Source organism: Engystomops pustulosus, chromosome 11 (genome assembly GCF_040894005.1).
Source record: "Engystomops pustulosus chromosome 11, aEngPut4.maternal, whole genome shotgun sequence".
Taxonomy (NCBI): domain Eukaryota; kingdom Metazoa; phylum Chordata; class Amphibia; order Anura; family Leptodactylidae; genus Engystomops; species Engystomops pustulosus.
In genome coordinates this window covers 71,749,537-71,765,178 of record NC_092421.1, presented here as the reverse complement: position 1 = coordinate 71,765,178, position 15,642 = coordinate 71,749,537, and the positions used below count along the sequence as shown (strand labels likewise).

At 46.0% G+C, this 15,642-nt stretch overlaps 1 protein-coding gene across 1 annotated transcript in view; it reads right to left on the bottom strand.

Moving 5' to 3' along the window:
• Window positions 1-978: 978 nt before the first annotated feature.
• The window catches only part of CPXM2 (carboxypeptidase X, M14 family member 2), a 93,564-nt gene continuing 78,900 nt past the window's right edge, over window positions 979-15,642 (bottom strand). The window contains exons 14-16 of the mRNA XM_072129523.1: window positions 9,856-9,995; window positions 8,628-8,727; window positions 979-2,585 (exon numbers count right to left, since the gene is read on the bottom strand). Of these exons, the coding sequence (XP_071985624.1) occupies window positions 2,335-2,585; window positions 8,628-8,727; window positions 9,856-9,995 (491 nt within the window). The 3' untranslated portion in view covers window positions 979-2,334. The remainder of the gene's footprint in view (window positions 2,586-8,627; window positions 8,728-9,855; window positions 9,996-15,642) is intronic.

Here is a 15,642-nt window from a genome sequence, read left to right as displayed (position 1 = left end):
TGAAGAAACCGTTATACTAGGAATAAGAATCCTAGTTTACCTTCCTGATTATGATATAGACAGCACTGTAGGGCTCTTTCTAATAAAGTGCACAGTTTTACATGGTTAACTGCTGCTTAGAGATGATGGGGCAGATTTACGTACCCGGTCCGTTCGCGATCCAGCGGCGTGTTCTATGTGGTGGATTCGGATCCGGCCGGGATTCATCAAGGCAGTTCCTCCGCCGTCGCCCAGGTGGCGCTGCTGCGCTGAAAAGCATCCGAATGCCCTGAAATTCACCGAGCCGGACCAAGTGAAGGTAAGCGCATCCCAAGCGACACTTTTATTGTTTTAAATGCGGCGGTTTTTCCGAATCCGTCGGGTTTTCGCTCGCCCACACCCCCCGATTTCCGTCACGTGCATGCCAGCGCCGATGCGCCACAATCCCGGGGCAATTCAGGTACAATCGGCGCAAATCGGAAATATTCGGGTAACACGTCGGGAAAACGCGAATCGGGCCCTGAGTAAATGACCCCCGATGTCTGCGTTTTGGGTTCGGGGTTCAGGTTCGGCCGCGTAAACCAGAAAAAATGCTGTATTGGCGTCCAAACAGACAATCTGGCAAACTGATGCCCCTTACAACTAGCCCCGACTATGATTGGCCAGGAGGCATCTATCCATAGCTAGACAATTTGCTGGATTGACTGTTCATCTGCCAATCCACCATTGGACAGATGAACCTCGAACCCAAACACAGGCATCAAGTCCTCTCACCTCTAGTGGTGCCATGTCTCTATTTGCTGCCATGTCTTTGGTGGACCGAAATTCTCATCTTAATACAAATAAGAATCTCCCCTGTATTCAGACCAAAGATGTTCCCAAGAAACGCATGCATACATGTGGTGAGGTGACACATTCCCTTTAAGGGTCTTTGGTATTGAAAGCCAAGACGACACAGAAACGCAACAACACACTGAAAGACACGTGAAACCCATGCTCTCCGTTTTCCGGGTTGCATTGCCTTTATTTCTAAGATATTAGACGTTAGACATGTATTTCTATAATAAAGCACAAGAATCGAAGGGTTTCATCGAGGATACACTGTAAGGTTGTGCCGCCTGCGAGCAGATCAACGCCTTGTGCACCATAGTTCATCATGAGAACAAAACAGATTAAATATTATGTAAATTATGAACTTTCACTTTATTGAAAGAAATTAGGAAGCAAATGATATCTTCTGAAGCTTTGTGCCTGAGTTCACATAAAATGGGGCTTATTTACTAAGGGTCCACCGATCGCACTTTCGTTGGTTTTTCCGTCATTTTCGGGATTTGCACGACTGTGACAGGTATTTAACTGGGGATTGTGTTGAACGCGATCGGATTTTCGTGCAGCTGCGCTGGCTTTCATGCAACAGAAATTGGGGGCCGTGTCGATCCGATTAATTCGGACTGAGCGCGGGATTTAACTTTCAAATTGTGTCGCAAGGCAATGCACTTACATGCACCGGGAAGAAGATGGTGACCTCTGTCTGACCTAAGCAGGGGAAGCGACACATGCAGGATATTGGGTACACGATCTTAGTGAATCACGGCAGAGTGCATTCCGGTCGGACAATGCACTTTCGGGGAACATGTCAGGACAGGTAAGTAAATGAGCCCCAATGACTATAGGACTGTGACGAGTATGAGAGGAGAAATGATCATACAATTTGACTGTTACCATTTGTAGAGCTATGAAATAACGGTGGCAATGGTTTAAAGTGCTTTTGACTTGTTTTGCATGGTCATAGTGTAATATATTTGTGGCATATCCAAAGCCAGAACCTGGATCCAGTCCCAATTACATAGCACATGAGCATGGAGGACATCATTTGTCCACCTAAGTTACTGGATGAGGGCAGTGTTTCCTGGTGCTTTAGGTTGATTGAAGCAGGTATGAAGCTATAGACATAGTATTGATCTAAAGTTCATGTAAAATTGTTGGTAAAGTGTTATAGGATACGATCATATATCAAAGATGTAACATTTAAAGAAATACTCCCGCGTTTTTGATATACTGTAAGTTACTCTTGAAATAAAGTTATGGTAAAAGTCTATAATAGGACTTACTCAAGATCTATAGTCCTTGAAAGATCCCTACAGCTCCAAGAGGAAGGAGCTTATATCTCGGTAGACTTTAAGCTAGAGATTGTCATAAGGTGCCATATTTAGAAGATGTCTCTAGGAGATCCTTTTCTAGTCTGGAGATTGAATCCTCACCCGCTGTAGTCCATTCAACCATCACGTTATAAGTGGTCAATGTGTGTTGTTTCCAACTTGAGTTTTCGGTATACATCCAAAGCCAAGATAAATTCTAAGTATGACGACTTTGTCGGACCCGGACCCTCTTACGACGTGGAGACAAGCTGACTGGCTGCTTCCCAAACCTCTCCATGATCTCCCTGATTCGTGCCAGGTTGGACTTGGCTAGCATGAAGTCACAGCGCGTCGCTCCCATCTCATAACCCACAGCGCAGTTCTTGGTGGAAGGTGTAAAGCCTTCAGCTCGAGCCGTTACCGCATATTCTCCTGGATTCAGAAGTCTCCAATAATCTCCGTCACTTGCTATGATAAAAAAAAAAGATAAATAACATTTTAAAACTTTACACTCAGTAGTGAGATGATGCCATAAAGAGTCATTTTCCAAATTCCTACATACATGCAAGATATGAACACCTAAGTCTTAAAAATAGGTAGAAACCCCTTCAAGATCCATTTGAGATGATCACCAAAAATGCTTTGAAAAGTGGCCTACTGAGCAGAAGAAGACCAGTTTACATAGAGCAGTGATGGCTAACCTATGGCACGGGTGCCAGAGGTGGCACTCAGAGCCCTTTCTGTGGGCACTCAGGCCATAACCAGAGAGGACTCCAGGTATCTTCCTGCAGTCCCAGACAGCCCAGGACGTGCTGTGCACAGAGCTATTTTAAAGTGACAGCTGTACCTGGGACTATTTTCTGCTTTATTAGTGTCCTCAGGTGCTGGTATCAATGAAAACTGTGACAGAGAAGGGAGTATAAATCACAAATTACATTTCTGTGTTGGCACTTTTTACGATAAATAAGTGGGTCTTTGTTGTAGTTTGGGCACTCGGTCTCTAAAAGGTTTGCCATCACTGGCATAAAGTATGGTGGACCTAGAAATCTCATCTGAATGAGCATGGTCTTCAAAAAGTGGTGGTGCCCTGGAGAGCGTTCCCTACTATTAAGAAAAGGTCCAGGCGTGGTTTATAACACTTTACTCTTGGGTTTGTAGAATTTTCCACAACACAAGAACTCCATAGCAAATATGGAGGTGTGAAATGGACTCATTTATTACACAAAGGCATGAAACGGAGAAGTGGTTGGCAAAACTTGGCACCTTCATGAGAAACTAGTTTATTTCTATGATGCCACTTTGCTTCACCAATGCACATTATACCATGCAATACCTTAGGAAAGAGGAGAAGACAAAATAATCTGGGTTGTGCTAGTACTCCTTTCATCTTAGCTGAGGAACCATACAATGACAGAGTTTATCTGATCCAAACTCCACACCATTCGTGTTGAGAGCAGTGGAACAACAATGGCATTGTTTTGACTATAAGCCTACTGTTTATCAATGTTTTGAGTATATTTTAATTAAAATTAATTTCTGAATATACTCCTGTGTCCTCTGCACTGTGTTGGAACCTTTAAAGCAATAGTGGACTTGGTGAGAATGTGATCCTACCATTGTTGTTTCACTGCTCTTGATGCAAATGGTGTGGAGAATGGATCGGATACATTGGGGCTCATTTACTAAGGGCTCCGCGGCCGCACTTTCGTCAGGTTGCCGAATGTTTCCGTTTTGCACCGAATTCTGCCGGGATTTTGCCGCACGCGATCGGATTTCGGGTTTTCACGTGACAGAAATTGGGGGGCTTGGCCATCGGAAAACCCGACGGATTCGGAAAAACCGCGGAATTTAAAAAACCAATTGTGTCGCAAAATCAGTCACTCACATGCACCAGGAATAGGTTGGTGAACTCCGGTGGACCTCGGGGGACCTCAGCGCAGCGGTGACACCTGGTGCACATCGGCCGCACGACCTTAGTGAATCCCGGCAGAACCCGAATCCTCGTTGGAGAATGCGCCGCTGAATCGTGACAGGACCAGGTAAGTAAATGTGCCCCAGTCTGTCAAAAGGCGTACAGGCATACCCCAGATTATTTTATTTGACTTTTTGGAGTTTTGAAAACTTCCTTCGTAGTCCTGTAGCTCCTTCGGTAAGTATCCCAGTTTAGTTTGGATAAATATTTTTGTGATTGGGGAAAGAGAAGGCCAAATTCTTGAATTTAGCTTGGTACTGGCATTGTGGGAGGTCAGCCGGGCCTGTGGCTTGCCCTTGTCCACCCCCCCTCCCCCCTCACTTAAATTGGCCACCCTAGGCACTGTGTCCACAGTATCTAGTGGTAAATACGGTCCTGGGTGCCAAAATCAATGGCACATTCATTGGATGACACCTTATAGCTGGAGGTTGCGCTTTAGCCAGATGACTACACTCTTGAAATTTACGAAGATGCCAAGATGTCAGTCCCATCTACCATTCCCAGTAGAACTGGGTAACTGAGTATAATTCATGAGTATTAGTCTCAACCTTCTCAAATAATTACAAACATGAAAAAGCACAATTATGCAAAACACTAAAACAAACAGATCTGAGGATGGAAACAGTACGCTGGAGAACACACAAGATCTCTCCATCTTCAGATCTCAGAGCAGCCGGGAATAAGATATCGCTCAGCACTTTAAAAACGAAAAACGCAGAATAGAGCGTGGGAGGTTTCATCTAATCCTGGCAGCAGATACACCCGGCATGTGGTGGCTGGAAGCAGTCCCAGCATTACTGTAAGGCTCTAATTACTGAACTGCTAATTACATGGGGAAATATACACTTAATATTGAGCTGCAAAGGAGTCCTCCTCTTTACCATGGAGGGAGACAAACATTCACATTCCAGTTCTGATATGCAGGGACTCGTTTTGGACATAATTTAATTAGGTTTTATATGATATCGAATCGGTCGGTGTTAAGTTGATCATTACCATTATCATTGTACATGAGCAGAACCTTTGCTGAGAAGGTCAAGGGGGGTCATTTATCTTATCTCTGTTTGTTTTGACTTTTTTTTGACTGTTTTTGTCTTTTTTTTTCCCGTCTACTTCTTTGGTAATTTATCAATCTCACTTTTTCCTTGTGTATTTTTTTTTCAGATCTCTTTTCGAGACATTTGTTACAAATGTCTCAAAAATGTCGCCCAAATGTCGCAAGTCACTTTTTTTTTCCATTTTCTAAGTTTTCCTTAAATATGGTTTCATCTGGAGTTTTTAGCGCCAAAATATGTTGTAAAATTTTGCGACATTTAGCGCATTACACCATCGCTATGAGAGACTGGTCTTATTATGCAACAAAAGAGTCTTGAAGAGGAGCGCGGTAAAGGAAGCTGTCCATGCCAGAGGTGGGGTACAGGCCCCGAGACGAGGAGCTTTCCATAAGGAAAAGTCATTATTATGTGAGATATTTCCAGAGACGTTGTAACTCCAGGTCCCAGGAGCTCCGAGGGTCGGAAGGGTAATAAAGTATGAGAAATGCTTTCATGTGCCAGCACAGGCATAACAGGGCTCTAGTTAGTATCCTAGCAAATATTAATAGGTGTAACTAGGAAACTGGGAAACTCAGCTACTGCAAGAGGCACAAATAAGGAAACAGGAATGAGAGGAAGAACGGATAAAGGAAGGCAGGTATAAAAGGTGAGCCACTGTCTGGAAGACCAAAATGCACCATAAGGAAGATAAGGAGAGAGAGTTGATGGCCAAATGCTCATACACGGGGGCGGATTAAGACCAACACTAGTGGACCCTCTACAAGTCATGTTTTATTTCATGGTTTCACATTTAATGCATACATATGGTACCCAAACTAAGCTTCTTAGGAAAGGGGGTTAAGGGGAGTCACTTCTGTTGGCTTTCACTTTTGTAGTCTAAGGACCTTTGGATGGCCATCTGTCGTGTTTCGAGGGCAGTTTCAAACTTGGGGTGAGGTGTGGGTGACCATGGGCCACTAGAAAACTTGCCACCCAAACCACCCATATTATAATCCCATACAAAAGCACACACATGTTCTCAAAGGTAGTGTAGAGGAAGCGGCTGCCAGATACCTGTGGTGGACATCTGAGTTCTCATGTGTCAGAGTTGGCACACCTCCAAATAAAAGATAATGGGCAAGTGGCACTAAAACTGTGATCTAATTATCGCAAGCTATTAAAGGGATTTTCCCATGAAGAAAAGTTAGGCCCTATCCACGGGATAGGGCCCAACTCACTGATCAGTGGGGGTTTCAGTGCTGAGATCTCAAAACGAGGGGTCCGATGGGGTCCCACGTACCTCCATCAGACTAATGGAGCAGACGGCCGCACATGACCATTCCGCTCCATTAATCTCTATGGGGATATCGGAAATTACCAATCGCTGTGCTCCCTCATTTCGAGATCTGTAAGTTAGGACCTATACCGTGGACAAGGCCTAACTTTTCTTCATGGGAAAACCTCTTTAAGGGAATGTTGGCCAAGAAGCTATCCTCTATTACGATGCAAGATGTCCCAATGGTAAGTGGTGTCCTTTGATTTTTTACTGCGTGCCTTTCTCTGCTCTGTGTAAGCCCTCCATATATTTCATTGTGTCATTGGCACCTGACACACGTAACATCAATGTCCCTTTAATTCTTCACTTGGGTGTCGGGATGTGTAAGTATGATTGGGATGTAATGTTGGTGAGATAAAGGATCTATTACTTGATATTTTTTCCATTTCTATTATATTCCTTAATGTCCGGAGATGTTTTGGTTCAGTTGGATCCTGTTTTTGATGCACGAATATGCAACAACTGAATAAACATTTGCAGATCCCACCTATTATATATGAATGTTTAGTTCCAGTTTGCCTCTGCAGTGTTAGCAATGGTATTTCGGGGTAGGTCATCCACTATGTTTTGCTTGTAGTTAAAACGCACAAGGAATTAGGGTGGGTGCATGGGGATGGAGTATCATCAAAGTTTCCATGGATATGGCTTGAGCGTATAGGATAGCTGGACGCCGATCCAGGTAGGAGTAGTATTCTGAAAACACAAGAGGTTGCTACAGAGATTAATTGGTGGCTCCAGAGATCAAGGCGTGCCTCCTACCATACGATTTTCCTGGGAAGCTCTCCAGCTGACCTCCAAAATATGGGCCAACGTTGGAGTAGGTCCACATGAGTCACATTGGAAACGTATAAAAACCAGGTGATGGGCAAAGTTTTCTCATGGCTTTGTTTTGTGCCACACTAAATATTTGATGATTTTATTTTTGTTTTACCCTAAACTGCCAGTCACTTCTACCACAATCATCTGTTGGGTTTGAGACTTGAAGATGGAGATGAACAAATTCAACTGGTAGAAAGTGGGAAATTATCCAATGTACAGTGGGGGAATAAATACCCAAAGTCTATTGGAAAAACAATATCCAAAAATAGCTGCAGGTCTTTTATTTTTGCTAAAAAAAGTTATCGGTACTGATGGAAGTGACACTTGGAAAAGTACTATGCTTTCTTCATTGTCCACGTAATAGTAGACAATGTATACTGAGTAATGGTTGCGTAAGACATTGGGGGTCATTTACTAAGGGCCCGAATCGCTTTTTTTTGTCGTGTTTCCCGAATTTTTCCGATTTGCGGCGATTTGCCCCGGGTTTTTGGAGCACGCGATCGGATTATGGATCATCGGCGCCGGCATGCATGTGACAGAAATCGGAGACGGATTCGGAAAAATCGCGGTATTTTTTAAAAAAAAGTGTCGCTTGACAAGCACTTACCTGCACCAAGAAATAGAAGGTGAACTCCGGCGGACTTCGGCGCAACAGCGACACCTAGTGGATATCGGGCGCACGGACTTTAGTGAATCCCTGCCAGACCTGAATTAGCGTCGGAGAACCCGCCGCTGGATCGCGACTGGACCGGGTAAGTAAATCTGCCCCCTTGGGGCTCATTTACTAAGGGTCCGAACGACGCACTTTCGTCGGGTTTACCGAATATTTCCGTTTTGCGCCGAATTTCCCCGGGATTTTGGCGCACACGATCGGATTGTGGCGCATCGGCGCCCGCTTTCACACTACAGAAATCGGGGGTGTGGCCGTGGGACAACCCGACAGATTCGGAAAAAACGCTGAATTTAAAAAAGGTGAACTCCGGCCGACCTCGGCGCAACAGCGACACCTGCTGGATATCGGGCGCACGGACCTTAGTGAATCCTGTGGGATCGCGACTGGACCGGGTAAGTAAATGAGCCCCAGTGTCGCTTTCTGAGACACCAGGTCACCTAAAACATCTGATGAGTGCAGCATGCCAAGTCTAGAACCATTTTGTGCCCAGAAATTCTCCCTCGTAAGAACCGTTGTCAAGACTTGACAAGTAATATAGTTCATAACCCAGGAGGAACTTGTACAATGGAGACATCGGCCATGAGATAAGTTATCATATAGGACCTAGAAAAGAGAGTAACCAATTTCATCCAGTAAATGTTTCCCAACAGCAAGGTGCTGAACAGAAATGGCTGACCTGTACGTATATCATGATTGATGCCTTCCACGGATATAACTGCATTTCCTATACCACGTCCATGAATATCTCGCACAATTCCTTTAATTCCACGATGAACCTAGAACAGGAAAACAAATGATTGTTTTCATTATTGTTCCAATTGCAGGGCTATAATTACCACCTTATAGAGAACCCGCCATGCAAATTAACCCAGCCAAAATAAAGAATTCATTAAAAACTATGTCTAAAAAACATTGCCCTTATCTCTAAATGGTTCCTTATCTTGGCTGCAATGTTACAAAAATCAGTTTGTACACTTATATGCAAATGACCTAATCATCATTCACACTAATTGAGTCCTGCATATTAATATTTACTTGCATTGCCCCGCCTCTTCGTTCCTGATTGACAGGTCTAAGTTCTATGATATTCTGCTGTATGGAACATTGAGGAAGAGCTCTGTTACATCATTGGGCACTTAAAGTCATGTGACCAGGATGACATCATCTAAGGTGACATCATCCTGTTCCTTCTGCAACATCTACCCCATGTATCTGATCACAAGAAATCACAGCAGCCTCCAAGGAGGATGAGGAGGAGTAGAAGTCCATGCAGTATGCTGTGATTTCATGTGATCAGATATATGTATGGTGTATAGTTTGCTAATGTAAAGAGGCTAAAGGACCTGTGATGATGTCCCCTGGTCATATGACATGCTGAGAAGAGGCATGGAACATGGGGAGGAGTAGATGGGAGGGGCCATCCATGCAGGACGCGCCCCCTCTGATGCCAGGGAACATAACACAAAGGTGATTTATGTGGATGTAAGGGAAAGAATTAGCTAAAAGAAGGGTGTCAGTTAGTGAATAGGGCTCTATAGGAACTTGTCACTATTTGTATTTGTGAAAATGTGGTGACAGGTTCCCTTTAAAAATCCAATGATCTGATTTCTAAATGTTCTGTGCATTATGATGTCCTATACACAAAGTAACAATAAGGGTCCCTACAGACCACTTTACTTAAAGGGCTAAACAGTATTTATATGCTTTTCTATAGCTATTGGCGATGGGGATCCAGCACAGGCTTCACTAGTGTCAGGGAAATATATTTTGGATAAACATGACAAGGTGATAGTTTGGACCACATGGAGGACTTTTTTACATGACTTTTCTTTGTATATATAGTGTATGTAGTGTACAGGTATACAGGGAATATTCTAGTATAGACTATAGGACCAGGTACTTACCTGTTCCATGAAGACAATTAAGGATTCCCGGTTGTTTTCCCACTGTTCTGCCAGCTCACTTGCATGTGGGTACTTGTCACAATCCAAATATATGGAGATCTCAAAGCAGTTGGTATGTAAGTAGCTAAAATCATTAATACCTAATAATTGGAATAGAGAATAAGAGTATGACCAGAAGAAGTAGCATCAAAGAACATTTCTGACGTGTCTAAGTAAATACAAGTACAGGCAGTCCCCGGGTTACGTACAAGATCGGTTCTGTAGGTTTGTTCTTAAGTTGAATTTGTATGTAAGTCGGAACCGTATACTTTCTAATTGTAACCCTCAGCCACAATTATTTTTGGTCTCTGTGACAATTGGATTTTTAAAAATGTTGGGTTGTCAAAAAAACTGAATTAACAATAAGACTTAATTTCAGATGACTTTTATAACTCCTACAGCTGATTATTGAAGCTTAGGGATAAAGTACAGGAAATTACCAACATCCAGAGGTCCGTTTGTAACTAGGGGTCGTCTGTAAGTTGTGTGTTCGTAGTAGTAGGGGACCGCCGGTATTCACTATGGAATTAGACACCTGGATCATCTATGCTTGGAGCCATTTATAATAAGTTGGCTACTTGATGTCACCACTTGGGTCCCTACACTTTGTGGTAATATTAGCAGTGATTGGACAGTGTAAGACTAGAGGCGCCAGTCACCCTGCTTTTCGGTGGTAGTCCCATCCTCTGCTCTGTGCTCAGTCTGTGAAATCCGGCCAACATATGGTCCAGGATTCATAGACCGACCATGGTCTTGTGCCTTTGGTCCAATCCAGGTGTCAATTGAATTGTGAAATTTTAAGAGGAACAACTTTGGAGTCGCACATTTAGACACCTGAGGATCAGCTGTTTTGGCCATGGTGAACATAAGACGCAGAGTCAGGAGCAGTAGTTGATCGTTGTGGTGGCAGGTTGTCAACCCCTACAGATCAGATATCATGAGAATAGGCCACTGATATTCTTAATCAACACCTTTAATTAATTAAGAATACAAATATTTACATAGTGTAAGACAACGGGGCTTATTTACTAAGGGTCACGGATCGCACTTTCGTCGGACTGTTCGCGGTTTTCAGGATTTGAGCAGCTTTGACATGTATTTAACAGGGGTTTGCGCTGGGATTGTGTCGCATGAGATCAGATTTTAGCGCATCTGCGCCGGCCTCCATGCAACAGAAATCGAGGGGCATGCGACTGATTCGGATTGAGCGTGGGATTTAAGATTCAAATTGTGTCACAAACAATGCACTTACATGCACCAGGAAGAAGATGGTGAACTCCGTCGGACCTGAGCAGGAAGCAACACATGCAGGATATCAGGCGCACGATCTTAGTGAATCGCGGCACAGGGCATGATCGTCAGATAATGCACTTTTGGTGAACTCCGTCGCCCGGGTAAGTAAATGTGCCCCAATGCCTTCATATCTAGACCAGACACAGTGCCCTCCATCCTTCCTTCCCCATACAGTACAAGCCTTACAGTGACACTGTCCCTAATGCATCACCACTAGAGATGAGCGAACATACTCGTCCGAGCTTGATGCTCGGTCGAGCATTAGCGTACTCGAAACTGCTCGTTGCTCGGACGAATACTTCGCCCGCTCGAGAAAATGGCAGCTCCCGCCGTTTTGCTTTTTGGCGGCCAGAAACAGAGCCAATCACAAGCCAGGAGACTCTGCACTCCACCCAGCATGACGTGGTACCCTTACACGTCGATAGCAGTGGTTGGCTGGCCAGATCAGGTGACCCTGGGATAGACTAGCCGCTGCCCGCGCTGCTCGGATCATTCTGTGTCTGGATGCCGCTAGGGAGAGAGCTGCTGCTGGTCAGGGACAGCGTTAGGGTGCTAGTAGATTACTGTTAGGCAGGAGTGATTCAACAAGAACCCAACAACCCTTCTTAGGGCTACAATAACGTTATACTTTTTTTTTTTTTGTTTGCTTGTGGCTGGGCTTGCTGGCACTAGTAGTGCAGCTAGTACCATATTGTGAGGAATTTGCAGGGGGACTTGCTACCGCTGTGTTTAGCTCTTAGTGACACACATATCCACCTCAAACACCAAAGTGGGAAAATTTATTAGGGGTTTGATTTCAATTAGGCACAGTCTGCCAGTTTCTTTTTATTTTACGTTTATTTTTTCATAACTCAGCGTCATCTCATCAGTGTGCTTTCATACTTGGCTAGAAAATAGCCAAAGGAGAATCCAAACGGCTTACTTACGCCTACAGTAGCGTTATATATATTTTATTTCTGGTTGATCTGCTGGTGGCTGTACTTGCTGCAGTGCATCTACTAGCAAATTGTGAGCAATTTGTAGTGAGACTTGCGACCGCTGTGTTTTGCGCTTAGTGACGCACATATCCATCGCAAAGACCGAAGTGGGAAAATTTATTAGGGGTTGGATTTCAATTAGGCACAGTCTGCCATTTCCTTTTTATTTTACGTTTATCTTTTGATAACTCAGCGTCATCTCATCTGGCATAGTAGTGTGCTTTCATAGTTGGCTAGAAAATAGCCATAGGAGAATCCAAACGGCTTACTTAGGCCTACAGTAGCGTTATATATTTGATTTCTGGTTGATCTGCTGGTGGCTGTACTTGCTGCAGTGCATCTACTAGCCAATTGTGAGGAATTTGTAGTGAGACTTGCGACCGCTGTGTTTTGCGCTTAGTGACGCACATATCCATTGCAAAGACCGAAGTGGGACAATTTATAAGGGGTTTGATTGAAATTAGGCACAGTCTGCCATTTCCTTTTTATTTTACGTTTATTTTTTCATAACTCAGCGTCATCTCATCTGGCATAGCAGTGTGCTTTCATAGTTGGCTAGAAAATAACCATAGCAATAGGATAGCATCTTTTGGTTTTAAAAACTAAAAAACACAAAAAAAAGTAAAAAAAAAATTTAAGTTATAACTTTCATTTTCAAAATGTTTAACCCGAGGGCTAGGGGTAGAGGACGAGGGCGGGGACGTGGGCGTCCAACTACTGCAGGGGTCAGAGGCCATGGTCCTGGGCGGGGTGAGACACCACCTGCTGATGAGGGAGCAGGGGAACGCCGCAGAGCTACACTCCCTAGGTTCATGTCTGAAGTTACTGGGACTCGTGGTAGAGCACTGTTGAGGCCAGAACAGTGCAAACAGGTGATGTCGTGGATTGCCGACAATGCTTCGAGCAATTTGTCCACCAGTCAGTCTTCCACGCAGTCCACCCATGTCACCGAAATCGGCACTCCTCCAGCTCCTGCACCTCAGCCTCCTCCCCCCCAGTCTGCCCCCTCCCAGGAAAATTTGGCATTGGAACCGGCATACTCTGAGGAACTGTTTTCTGGACCCTTCCCACAGTCACAAACCACTTGTCCGGTTGCTGCTGAGCAATTTTCCGATGCCCAGGTTTTCCACCAGTCGCAGTCTGTGGGTGATGATGACCTTCTTGACGTAGTGGAAGAAGTGTGTAAAGAGGTGTCCGACGATGAGGAGACACGGTTGTCAGACAGTGGTGAAGTTGTTGTCAGGGCAGGAAGTCCGAGGGGGGAGCAGACTGAGGGATCGGAGGATGATGAGGTGACAGACCCAAGCTGGGTTGAGAGGCCGGGTGAACACAGTGCTTCTGAGACGGAGGAGAGTCCTATAGCAGAACAGGTTGGAAGAGGCAGTGGTGGGGCCAGACGGAGAGGCAGGGCCAGAGCTGGTGCATCAGCGCCAAATGTGTCACGTAGTGAAGCTCCCGTGGCGAGGTCTCCCGCGGCGAGGGCTAGATTTTCAGAAGTCTGGAGGTTCTTTAAGGAAACACCGGATGACCGACGGACTGTGGTGTGCAACCTTTGCCAAACCAGGATCAGCAGGGGTTCCACCACTACTAGCTTAACTACCACCAGTATGCGCAGGCATATGAATGCTAAACGCCCCACTCAGTGGCACCAAGCCCGTTCACCTCCGGCCGTGCACACCACTGCTCCTTCCCCTGTGTCAGCTGATAGTCAGCCCCCTGCCCAGGACCCTGGCACAAAAACCCCATCGTCGCCTCCACGATCCTCCACAGCATCCACCAGCGTTCAGCTCTCCATACCCCAGACGCTGGAGCGGAAAAGAAAATATAGTGCAACCCACCCGCACGCCCAAGCCCTTAATGTCCACATCTCCAGATTGCTTAGCCTGGAGATGCTGCCCTATAGGCTAGTAGAGACCGAGGCCTTTCGCAACCTCATGGCGGCGGCCGCCCCTCGGTATTCGGTCCCCAGCCGCCACTACTTTTCCCGATGTGCCGTCCCAGCCCTGCACCAGCACGTGTCAGACAACATCATCCGTGCCCTGACCAACGCCGTTTCTGACAAGGTCCACCTGACCACGGACACGTGGACAAGTGCTGCCGGGCAGGGCCACTATATATCGCTGACGGCACATTGGGTTAACTTGGTGGAGGCTGGGACCGAGTCTGACCCTGGGGCTGGTCATATACTGCCGACGCCGAGGATTGCGGTGCCTACCTCGGTCCAGGTCTCAAAGGCCTACTATGCCTCCTCCTCCTCCCACCCCTCCTCCACCTCCTCCTCCGAACTACCATCCGTGGGCATGGCGCCATCAGTCGCTAGCTCTAGGCACAGCAGCAGTGCCGTCGCTAAGCGACAGCAGGCGGTGCTCAAACTGCTGAGCCTAGGCGATAAAAGGCACACCGCCCAAGAACTATTACAGGGCATCACGGCGCAGACTGATCTGTGGCTGGCACCGCTGAACCTGAAGCCAGGCATGGTTGTGTGTGACAACGGCCGTAACCTGGTGGCGGCTCTGCAACTCGGCAGACTGACACATGTGCCATGCCTGGCCCATGTGTTAAATCTGATAGTTCAGCGTTTCCTCAAGACATACCCCAATCTGTCAGATTTGCTCACGAAGGTGCGCCGCATCTGTGCGCATTTCAAGAAGTCCAGCACAGATGCTGCCACTCTCAGGGCAGCGCAGCGCCGCCTCCAACTGCCCGCTCACCGACTGTTGTGCGACGTGCCCACGAGGTGGAATTCAACAATAACCATGTTATCCAGAGTTTACCAGCAGCGCAGAGCAATTGTAGACTGCCAGATGTCAACTTCCACCAGAACTGGTAGTCAGGTCAGTCAGCTTCCTCAAGTCTACAATGAGGAGTGGACGTGGATGTCTGATATCTGTCAGGTGCTGAGTAACTTTGAGGAGTCAACACAGATGGTCAGTGGCGATGCCGCCATCATCAGCCTCACCATCCCACTGCTGTTGAAAAACTCTCTGATCAGCATGAAGTCGGAAGCTTTGCGCTCGTCACAAGAGACGGGGGAAGAAGATTCCCTTGTTGATAGCCAAAGCACCCTCAGGTCTGTTTCTCAGCGCATATCGGAGGAGGTGGAGGAGGATGAGGAGGAAGAGGAGGAGAATGTTGGCGAGACACAAGAGGGGAGCATTGCTCAGACCTTCACTGTTCAGCGTGTATGGGCAGAAGAAGAGGAGTTGGAGGAGTTGGAGGAGGAGGAAATGGACAGTCAGGCCAGTGAGGGGAGTGAATTCTTGCGCGTTGGTACTCTGGCGCATATGGCAGATTTCATGCTAGGCTGCCTATCCCGTGACCCTCGCGTTCAAAGAATTTATTCCAGCACCGATTACTGGGTGTTCACTCTCCTGGACCCACGGTACAAGCAAAATCTTTCCACTCTCATCCCTGGAGAGGAAAGGAGTGTGAGAATGCATGAATACCAGCAGGCCCTGGTGCACAAGCTGAAACAGTA